General features: G+C 41.3%; 1 protein-coding gene across 1 annotated transcript in view; it reads right to left on the bottom strand.

Annotated features, from left to right (window-relative positions):
* Positions 1–615: 615 nt before the first annotated feature.
* Positions 616–11829, bottom strand: part of MTX3 (metaxin 3) — a 59456-nt gene continuing 48242 nt past the window's right edge. The window contains exons 7-9 of the mRNA XM_069749795.1: positions 11287–11444; positions 6564–6652; positions 616–3986 (exon numbers count right to left, since the gene is read on the bottom strand). Of these exons, the coding sequence (XP_069605896.1) occupies positions 3876–3986; positions 6564–6652; positions 11287–11444 (358 nt within the window). The 3' untranslated portion in view covers positions 616–3875. The remainder of the gene's footprint in view (positions 3987–6563; positions 6653–11286; positions 11445–11829) is intronic.

The following is an 11829-nucleotide window of genomic DNA, read 5'->3' as shown; positions in this document are numbered from 1 at the left end:
GTGTCAGCCCATCTCTAATCATTAACTGTCAAGTGTTTTTTGGTTTAAAGGGGTTGTACAGTCACAACATTATAAGGGAGGTGTGGTTTAATAATGTTAATGATTCAAGTGATCTGTCACTTACTAGGCTGTATGTTGTAGTTTCAATAAAATTGATAGTGTTTTATCATTAGGAGATTATCAGTACAAGACAACCTGTCTTGTGTCATATAGTCCTGCCTACAACAATGATTAGCAGCTTTATGCCTATGCACAGTGTACACAGAAAGCTGACACTCAGTGGTGTGAATTGGGTAATACAGATCTCCGCATTCAGAAAACTCAGACTTGCAGCAGAGAAAACAGTGGTTTTATCAAAATTACTGCATGCAGATCAGTTAGTGACACATCACTAGAATCAGGGTCTCTGCACCTAAATCAGACTGCTCTCAGATTCAGAGCAAACATCTGGTGGCAGAATCCCTTTAATAACATTTTTGCTTTTACTGCTGCAGTCTTTATTTTTATGATTGTACAACCAATATTTCTGTTCAATTTGCACTGTTCTGTTACTTCTCTATGTATAATCCTCATGTGACTTGCATATTGAACTGCAATATTGAACTAAATAACTCGTTTTAATTTTAGAATTTTTATTGACAAAAAGAATTTTCATAAGAAGGGAAATGTAAAAGGGTTGTCCAGTCAAAAATAAAAAGTCTGCAGTCACTATGTGACTGCAGACTTGTGTATCCTCCCAGCACATGCACTGTACGCTGTGAGGATTCTGTTGTCTGCCATGGCAGAACCCATCTAGTGGACGAGGCCTCGCTCCATACAAGTGTATGGAGCGAGGATGCGCCCCACCCTGTCTGGGCGTACGCATATCGCCTGCTTGACCGCCATTCTCGGGCCAGACAATGCCGAATCATCGCAGCGAACAGTGCATACACTGGGAGGATTGACAAGTCTGCAGTCATAAAGTCACTGCAGACTTTTCATTTTGGACTGGACAACACCTTTAATGAAGTCAAATAGTAGCTTCACATAAGTCATCATAAATAGGACATTAGCATATAACATTAAATAAAAAGAAAAGGAGACTTTACGTCAGTATATATCAAAGGTTATAACTTTACATAAATTATATAGAGAAGCTTATGGCTATCAAAACCCAAAATAAAACCAATGAGCAAATATCAAAGCAAGACGCTGAAACATAAGCACGAAAGAAAAAGGGTTAAGAGTGTTATTGGATCCAGAATAGCCCCAGAGGTTCCCAAATGTAGGTATAAACTACATACTATACATTACTTTTATTATTAATAATAATGTAATAATAATAAATGTATAAGAAAGTATTTGAAAAACACCTAGTCAAAATTAAAACCATTTTTCACATGAAACAGAAATCTTTAATTTCAGCCATCTAAAAAAAAGGCACTAAGAAAAATTAGGACATCAATAATAGCCAGGGGCGAAGCGACAAAAATAACCTTTGAACAGCCTACGAGCTAGTGGACATGGCTGTGTGCTATAGACCTTTAGGCCCTTTTGTGAAGCACCATATTCCCACCGAGTCATTACATATATAAAGCATTTCAAAGTGTGTAGATATTGTCCAGCGGAGTCCAAGAGTAAAAATCACTTCTTTATTTAAGTACAATCCAACGCCACTCAAACAACTTAAGAAACATGTAAAAAAGCATTGGTGAATCACTAAATGGCTCAAAAAATGAGGATGTTAATTGTAATTATATAAAAAAGTGATTTGTACACTTAGATTGAGCTGGACAATATAAGAATAGTAATAATAATCTTTATTTATACAGCGCCAACATATTCCGCAGCACTTTACAGTTTTTTTGGCACAAATTATCGCTGTCCCCGATGGGGCTCACAATCTAAATTCCCTATCAGTATGTCTTTGGAATATGGGAGGAAACCGGAGAACCTGGAGGAAACCCACGCAAACATGGGGAGAACATACAAACTCCTCTACCATTTTTTAAAAGGAATGTGTCAGCAGGTTTTTGCTACCTTATCTAAGAGCAGCATAATGTTGATAAAGAGACGCTGTATCCAACGATGTATCACTCTGATTACTGGGTTATGACACAATCAGAGCTTTTAAATTTAGAATGAAGCAGAGCAGAGAAAGCTAACCCCGCCCACACCAGGCTCTCTATGTACAAAGTCAATAAACAGTGAGCTGCCTATCCCAGGAGGGGGCGTTACCTGTTTTTTTTAGATTAAATTTTATTACATGATGTATTGTTCCATTTCAACTAGATCAAGTAGTGAGAGCAATCATCATTTGCTGAAAGTTTGCAGCAAAACCAGGTGAAGCACATATAAGCCATGTGATTTAACTATACATGCCCTCAATCTACAATCTACCAACAGGCACATGCCACTTGAAAACCTACCCAGACTTATAGTTTAAAAGAACCAATGCCTGAAAAAAGCAAAAAAAATAGACAAAAACCATATAACCTAAATGACAGCTGAAAGGCTCAATAACAATAAAACCTATGCATAAATATAGTATACTGAAAAATATAATATATCACCCACCCTTCCACCCAAACAATCTGTATTTTGAATATGCAATATTAAAATAGTTATACATTTTCATTCGCTGCTGTATATATATTACTTTAGCAAAATATGCATATAATGAAATCATTATTACAGTAGCCCCATGCACAAAACTCTTTTTCTAAAAGAATAAACTATATCGGAGATACTATATTGAATACCGTAGAGAGTAAGACATTCAGTCGTATCATGTAGTTATATAAGAAATGCTTAATAAACTGCGTCATTACAAAATAATCGCGTAGTTTCACAGGGAACGCCATAAAAAATCCAGATTATCAAAAAGTGATAATTGTCGCCTCTCATTCCCATAGGTCTGTACTTATATTTACACCTGGGGCAGTATATAACATTGCACGGTATTATTCTAGTATCTGATATGTTGTATTATCTGCAGAGCACTTCTAAATGACCAGAATTACTGTACTATGGGGTTCTTATGATTTATGCAGAACAGGTTTCTCCAGTTTCTCACATCTTTTAACAATTTTACATGAACAGGTTTCTCATGCCGGCAAATGTATTTTTCGGACCATAAGACGCACCGGACCATAAGACGCACCCCAAATTTTCTGAAGGAAAATAGGCAAAAAAATGAATGCGTCGAATGGGGGTTTCGTTTTACAGTCTGAATTCAGCTTACCGGGGAGATCGGTAGTGCTGGTGGTAGCGTACTGAAGCACTGGAATTTTGGGGGGCTTCTGGCTACCACAAAATCTCGGAGCCCCAGCACCACTGAACCAGCCTGGGATGGGAGTCAGATCATCGCCCTGCAGCGTCGGACTACTGAACATTCCCTCTTCCCAGCACAGGGTCGGCATTATCGCCTGACTACTACTGTCACCATACTCCTGGTAAGTACATACGGAATATAAGACGCACCCCTATTTCCCTCTAAAAAAAATTTTGGGAAAAAAAAGTGTATCTTATATTCGGTATAAATTTCTGAGCATCAAGCAAGAACTGGATAACCTATTGAAAGAAAGCCATTATTGAGAAATAAATATTTTTTTCCCTTAAAAATCCATGGAAACTCTGAATACTGAAAGCAGACATAGGGCGGCCTGTAACACAGCAGTTGACTTCTCTTGGATGTCCGAGAGATTTTTATGATATTTTACCACTATGTTTCCAAAGTTAAATATGCTATATTGGTACAAACGGAGGACTTGTGATCAGTTTATTGCACTTCGTCAAAGGATTTGGGAAAAAAAAAAAGCAGCTGTCACAATTGTCACAAGGCAGAGCGGACATAACACTGGAATCCTGACTGTAATTGGGAAGCACGTGATCGTTCATGGCGTGAGCAGCTGGCTGGAATGGCGAGGTTCAGCAGAAGATGAGGGTTGTAGTGTTGTCATGGTCTTTGGACGGTTCTGAGGGCTCCGCCGGAGATTGTTATCCATCTGCAACAAGGAAACACAGCAGATCAGTACTGTACATAGAGTAGAATATCGCCCAGAAGAGTGTACGCTGCCTCCATCAGAACACATGCTTTACATAGGACTGCCACTGCAATTCTTTTCTATATTAAGGATATAATATTTGCAGTAACCACTTTATTGCATGATGGAGGCTTGAGGCCCAGTTCCAGCCATAAATCAGAGCCAACTGACCGGATCGGATCTTGCATTTTGTCGGCAGCACTTTCACTGTTTACCCTGGGCGATATGCTGCCGATAACACATATTTTCATGCCGTTATAAAAGATCCAATCAGCCGATAAACAAGCCTTCTAGTGACATGTTTACACGGGCTGATGACCGAGAACAAGATGACAATTCACATTATTTTTATATCGGTTGGGCCCTCTGATTTTAGCAGGGCTGCCCATTATTCTCATGTTTATGGGGTCTTCCTGACTGTCCCCCGATAGCAGATGTCCAGGAAGATCAGGAGTGGGCAGTTGGATTTCAGCGAGATAAGCCAATTCCAAAGAAGCCTGACTCCCTCTTCCTACTGAGAACACAGCATTCTGGTATATGGGGGTCTCGGGAGGGATAGCTGTTCAGGTGGAAGCCATCTTATATGTAAGGCCAGCCTTAAAGTGTGAGGACCCTTTCAAAAACCTCTTGGTATCTCAGTTTCCAGGACCACTGTAAAATGAATGGGTCGAGTGTCGTTAGAGCCATATATTTGACCATGTGCAATGTACCGTAAGTGTTCCTTTAACATGTGGTCATGAGAAATTCATGTTTTTCAGCCCAGACAATGAGTTTGTAGTCACAAAGACAATGTTAATGGATACCTTCCCTGCAATGACATCAGCTACATAAAATACACAGAGGTTTTTTTTTTTTTTCTTTAGCCACTGAAGTTGGGATAATTGAGAAAATAAGGTCTTGCTTTTCTATCATTGGAAAATCTGACTTGTCTCAAGGCAAAATATAATCAGGAAGGAATGCTGGAGGTATAACACGAGCTTTGTCTGCACGGTTCACTCCTATCACCAATTGTATGTATGCAAGGACAGATCATTTGCTTTCCTGGATCCTTTGTTTTAGCATTTCATGATTGGGCGATGAATAATAGGGGGTCTCACTGAGTCAGTGGATGTTGTGTCCATTTAACACCTACTTTATTCCCAGAAATATTAAACCATCTTCCAGATGACCACGCGGAGGGAATTGTGACTAAACTACAATTGCATTAGCAGATGTGTGCTATTCAGTTCTCCAGAAACATTATCCTTGAGGATTCATCTTACTGCACCTTGTTTTCTCAAGATAGGCTTCCAAAAGGTCAAGATCTGTAGCACTCAAGGTTAAAGATCAATTACCCCTGAAAAATTACCTCCTGTCATGATGGTATCAGTTCTGTACAGCTGTTCTTTCCTTATAATTCATGTAGAAAAGCGGTGGAGACACCATCACGTGTTTCTCAACGCAAGCAATAAATAGTCAGGTCTTTCACCGGGAAGGAACAACCACGGGAAGGGCAGCATCCAAAAAGGAAAACCACCTATGCCAAAACATGGTATCCATCCACAGTCAGCTGTTTCGGGGTATATGCCCCTCATCAGTGTGGAGTATGAAACTGGCTATTAGGAGCAGTGCCTGGTAAAAGGACTATAAACATAAGGATGAATGACCTCGGGGAGATCAAAACATCCAACACCGCGGAGACACTATCACGTTTTTCTCAACGCAGTGATCCAGAACACTGCCCCCATCCCTTATGGGAAATATGCAATTATAATACTTTCCTTATAATTGACATAATTGGGGGTGTCATTGGGATTTCTATCCCATTAATACAAATTTGCCCATTTTTCCTTTTTAAGAAATTAAAGCAGCACTATGATTGGTTGCGACATGGAAAAAGTTGTTGGATTTTTTTTCCGAACGTGTGAGGGGATACAATAAGACCAGCGTCTGCCACTTCTCCCACGTTTTTATGCTCCCATTATCATTCTTCAGAGCGCACTGCTCCCTTGTCTTTTTTTCTTGCCGGTTAGAGGTGGGCTTCTGAATCACTGACAGCCTGAACCAGCAGCATGGCCGCACCACTGTCCTGCATTGAGAATAAATAGCTTGACCTCTGCAGCATCAGAGGACCACATGGGCAATGATGACGGCTGGATTCAGTGGACCGGCCAGCCTCAGAGCAGTCCTTACGAGGTCTATCATAAAGAGCATGCAAGCGCTGCACTCCACAACTATGAAACTGGCCACCTTTGTTAGAATGAAGAGCTGGCCAGTAACCTAGGCAATGACCTGTGAATAATGGAATTAAAAATTCCACCTTACTTGAAGATGGAGAAGATTTTTAAAAAGGGATAAATTGCTCGTTTTTATAATGCTACCCGATTATGTTACCCACAGACTTACCCTTCAAAACAATGTTAAGTAGTGGATGCATGTTTAGCGTAGCAGATATAGAGCATAAAAAGTTCACTGACAAATATATTTTTACATGTAAGAAAATTTTCTGGCAAGAAATGGGTTACAAGAAGGTATAGAAAGAAGAAAGCAAGTTATGACCTTTTCTATCAGGTTGGACTCCTTATTTACAAGTTGAGTGAGTTTCTGCAAGTTTGCATCTACATGTTCCTGGCCAGCAGGAGAGGTTCCTACAGACAGCAAGAAGAGACAGGTGGAAACACCAGATGCACAGGGTTAGTACGGGCAACAAGAAGACAGCAGCAAGCAAAAGAAAAGCAAATGTCTAAAGAGAAGAAGGAAAACGTGCTAGCAATGTTAACAAGAACTGCAGAAATGTGAGGTTTTCAGCACATACTTTCAAACCGCTTAACATTTATGATCAAGTGACCAAAACTTGGCTGTAAGAACCAGCATAGCATCTGCGGTCTGACATTTCAAGAGTAAATCTTAAGGTTCTAGCTTTGCCCAAAGTTATGGCTCTCTACAAGCCTTAAGGGCATTTATAGTTTTTCAATTATTTTTACTGTATCCAAATTTTTTTTTTAAAAATAAGCAATTTTGCAAATAGTTTAAAGGTATCCGGGATTTTACGAAAATACAAAAGATGTATCTAAGCACGAACAGGCAGGTAATTGCATCTTACCTGCTTATTGTGCACGGCACTGTTCTTCCCCAGCACACAGCGGACACAGACCCTCCTGCCGGGGATTCAGAAGCTTCTGTTGATGTCACGTCTAAACAGGGAAAGCCACTTTTCCAGTCCTCTCTGTAGACTGGGAGGGACTTCCAAGGTCATTCTGATTGACAGCCGGATCCCCACTGCCCAACTGGGGGAGCCGGCTGTCAATCAAAATGACCTCGGAAGTCCAGCCCAGTCGAGTCAGCTGAATCCCCGGCAGGAGCGGTCTGTGACCGTTCTGTACCGGAGAAGAACACAGCCAGCGGCAACAGGCAGGTAAGCTGCAATTTTGTTGTACAGTCCTGGATATAACCTTTAAATTTAAAATAGCCTACAGTTTTGTGTTTACAGATCCTATGCAGTCCTGTGTCTCTCAATATTTAACCCCTTAGTGACTAAGCTAGTTTTGACCTTAATGACACAGCCAAATTTTTGAAATCTGACCAACGTCACTTTATGAGGTAATAACTCTGGAACGCTTCAACAGATCCCGCTAATTCTGAGATCTTTTTCTGTAACAGAACGTACTTCACGTTAGTGGTAAATTTTGGTCGATATGATTTGCGTATATTTATGAAAATATATATAAAAAAATTACAACAATTTTTAAAACTTTACATTTAATGCCTGTAAATCAGATAACTATACTAAAATAGTTAATATATAACATTTACCATATGTTTACTCTATATCAGCATCATTTTTAAACATCTTTTTTTTGTTGGGAAGATACAAGGGTTCAAAGTTGATCAGCAATTTCTCATTTTTCCAATAACATTTTAGGGACCATATGAAGGTACTTGGGGGGCCTATATGACAGAAAGTACCTAAAAGTGACACCATTCTAAACACTGCACCCCTCAAAACCACATTCAAGAAGTTTAGTAAGGCTTCTTTTACACTTCCGTCTACCAAATCTGCACAGGATCCGTCAAGAAGTTGAAATGACGGATCTTGTGCAGATTGTGGAAAACGTGTGCACTGGGCCCGTCTTTCTGACGGACTCATCGAGGCTATGTGCACCTGTTGTGTATGCGTCTTTGCAGTGAAAATGCATACACAACATAAACCAGGTTTAAAAAAAAAAAAAAAAAAAAAATCACAGTCTTCTCACCTACCAGCGTTCCCGCTCAGCGATGCTCCCGGCAGCTAGCGTTACATCCTAGTAATACATTGTGAAATCTCGCGAGAAGTCACGGTCTTCTCGCGAGATTTTGCAATGTATTACTATGAAGTAAAACGATAGCTGCCAGGAACATCGGTGACACCGAGCGGGAACGCCGGTAGGTGAGAATATTGCGATTTTTTTTTTCATTATTGTTTTTAACATTATATCTTGTTACTATTGATGCTGCATAGGCAGCATCAATAGTAAAAAGAGAAAGAGAGCGAGCGAGAGAGAATTTCCCTGACTGACGGGAATTTCTTCCACGCATGCTCTCTTTGAAAAGGCGGGACCCGTCGCTGGATTCCTGCTTTTCACAGACAGCGACGCTGACCGATTTTCCGACGTGCAGGAAAAACGTTCCTCTGAACGTTTTCTCTGCCCGACGGATCATTTTTTTTATGCAGGATCCAGTGCATGACGGATGAAACGGATGGCCATCTGTCACTAATACAAGTCTATGAGAAAATGCAGGATCCTGCAAATTTTTTTGCAGAATCCTGCATTCTCAAAAAAATGACGGATTGTGACAGGAGCTGAAAGACGGAAGTGTGAAAGAAGCCTGGCCTCTTTCACACTTCCATCTTTTAGCTCCCGTCGAAATCCGTTGATTTTTGAAAAAACAGGATCCAGCAAATTTTTCTGCTGGATCCTGTTTTTTCCCATAGACTTTTATTAGGCTACTTTCACACTTTCGTCTTCTGACGGCCGTCACAATGCGTCGTTTTGGAGAAAAAACGCATCCTGCAAATTTGCCCGCAGGATGCATTTTTTCTCCATAGACTTGCATTAGCGACGCATTGCGAAGTATGGTCAAACGTTGCATCCATCATGCGACGGATGCGTCGTGTTTTGGCGGACCGTCGGCACAAAAAAAATTCCATGTAAACTTTTTTGTGCGTCGCATCCACCCCCTCCTCCCCAGACTGCAGAATGGGCAGCGGATGCGTTGAAAAACTGCATCCGCTGCCCACGTCATGCAGTTATTTTTACAATGTCCGTCGGTACGTCAGCCTGACGCATTGTGATGGGCCCGTACCAACGGAAGTGTGAAAGTAGCCTTAGCGACGGATTGTGACGGATGGCCATCCGTCGTGCACTGGATCCGTCGGAAAATTGCTGTCCATCGGATGGAGAAAACGTTCAGAGGAACGTTTTTTCTGCACGTCGGAAAATCGGTCAGCGACGGATCCTGCGCTGCCCGTCGTTGGCTATAATGGGAGCCTATGGATGCAGGATCCGTCGCTGACAGTCAAAAGCAGGAATCCAGCGACGGATGCCGTCTTTTGAAACTGAGCATGCGTGGAAGAATTTCCAGTCAGGGAAATTCTCTCTTGCTCGCTCTCTCTTTTTTTACTATTGATGCTGCCTTTGCAGCATCAATAGTAACAAGAAATAATGTTAAAAATAAAAATTTGCGATATTCTTACCTTCCGGCGTCCCACGCAGCGTTACCGATGCTCCAGGCAGCTAGCATTCCCAGTAATGCATTGCGAAATGACCCGATGACGTCACGTCTCGTGAGACCACTACGTCAGAGGTCATTGCACGCAAGGCATTACTGGGAACGCCAGCTGCCGGGAGGATCGGTAATGCTGCGCGGGACGCCAGAAGGTAAGAATATTGAGATTTTTTAAATTATTTTTAAACCTGGGTTGTGTTGTGTATGCGATGAATATTGCACATAGCCTCAACGGGTCCGTCAGAAAAACGGGCCCAGTGCACCCGATTTTTACAATCTGCACAGGATCCGTCATTTCAACATTTTCACGGATCCTGTGCAGATTGTAAAAACGGAAGTGTGAAAGAAGCCTAATCCTTCAGGTGCTTCACAGGAATTAGTGCAATGTGAAAGGAAAAAATGTACATTTTACTTTTTTCTCACACAAATTTTAACTTTAGACCCCAATTTTTTTTAGTTTCACAAGGGTAACAGGAGAAAAGAATCCCAAAATTTGCTGTGCAACTTCTCCAGAGTTAGCCGATACCAGATCTGTGAGAGAAAACTAATGTTTTGGCGCATAGCAGGGCTCAGAAGGGAAGGAGCACCTTTTGACTTTTTGAACGCAAAAATAGCTGGAATCGAGAACGGAAACCATGTCGCGTTTGGAGAGCACCTGATGTGGCTATTGTATGCAGCGCTGTAGTCAGGTCAGCTCAACGGCACTGGCTGAGTTGATGACCTGAGCCACTCACAGCCTCAAAGTTCACTGATTAGCTGCAGCGCTGTTAATGTGATATGAGTGCTGCAGACAATAACACACACCAGGAGCAGAGGTGGGGGAGCTTGTATTTTTTAAACAAACTAAAGCTGGGGAACTGGGGTTTTCAGAAACCATTAAACTCCTTTTAAGGCCCATTTAGACGGTCCAATAATTGGAGAACGAGCAGTTTTACGACAGTTTTGTCTGAATAATAAGCCTGGCCAAACATGGTGGCAATAACCCAATGAATGAGCAAAGCTCTCATTGGTGGGGTGAGATGATTATCAGGCTTAAAATTCATTATCTTTAGAGCATAGTCCCATGTGCTGCAGATAACATGATCTTCTACGTGTACGAAACAATTGCATGAATGATCATTCTGTGAGCATAGAATTCAGATCTCCTTGTCTAAACGAGCCATTAAATAACCGACGATAAGATTGCACATGGCAAAACGACAGCGGCCGTTTAATGGACACAATCCATGTCCAAAACAAACACTTTGTTTGATCTGCTTCCATAGTTTGCTCCTTCAGAAGTAGTCGACAACGATAATACTACCTACATGGCCTCCTAAAGGGGCATACAGAAAGTCCTCTATAGGGAAACATTTCACCACAGGCTCCAACTACAGATAGTGATAAGACAGATCAGGGATTTGCAGAGCAGTAGCTTCCAGGTAGTGACTTTTTCACAAGAATAGAGACCACCATAAGTATTCCACTTTGATCTATTCTAGAACCTGAGCACTTTTAAGGTGAATTGTACAGATACCTTCCGCATGCTCCGTGAAATAGACGCAGATAATGTGGTCACAGAAGTCACACAAGTTGGGAAGCTGCTTTAAATGTTCTTGTAGCTGGATTTTAAGCAGACGAGCTTTATACAGGGGGGCAAGGAAACCAAAAGCAAAGGCATCTAGTGTTGTAGGCCTGCAATAAAATAATATATGGGTTATTCTGACAGTGAAAACAATGTATCCTGTGCCGTTTCATACTACAAGTACAATATATTCGAAACAGGTCGGAATAGAAGAAACATTTTTTTGCTTTACCACCACAAAGCATGGATTTATTAGATAATAGATTTATCCGGTTGTCCCGGACTTGAATATTGATTGCCTAACTTTAGGGCGCAGTCAGATGGCAGTATAAATTGGATCACGATGCTTGGGCTGGAAGCGGCTCTCCAAGCCGCAGCCCGATATCTGTTATATAGAAACATATGAAGCTGTCACGTTCCGGCCGTGAGAGCCGCCGGCCAGTCCGTACAAACTCAGTCCAATTTAGTCCTTTTGACTGTGCCCTTGCACAGATT

This window comes from Ranitomeya imitator, chromosome 1 (assembly GCF_032444005.1).
Source record: "Ranitomeya imitator isolate aRanImi1 chromosome 1, aRanImi1.pri, whole genome shotgun sequence".
Taxonomy (NCBI): Eukaryota; Metazoa; Chordata; class Amphibia; order Anura; family Dendrobatidae; genus Ranitomeya; species Ranitomeya imitator.
The sequence above is the reverse complement of the archived record's forward strand: the minus strand, read 5'-3'. Positions and strand labels throughout refer to the sequence as shown.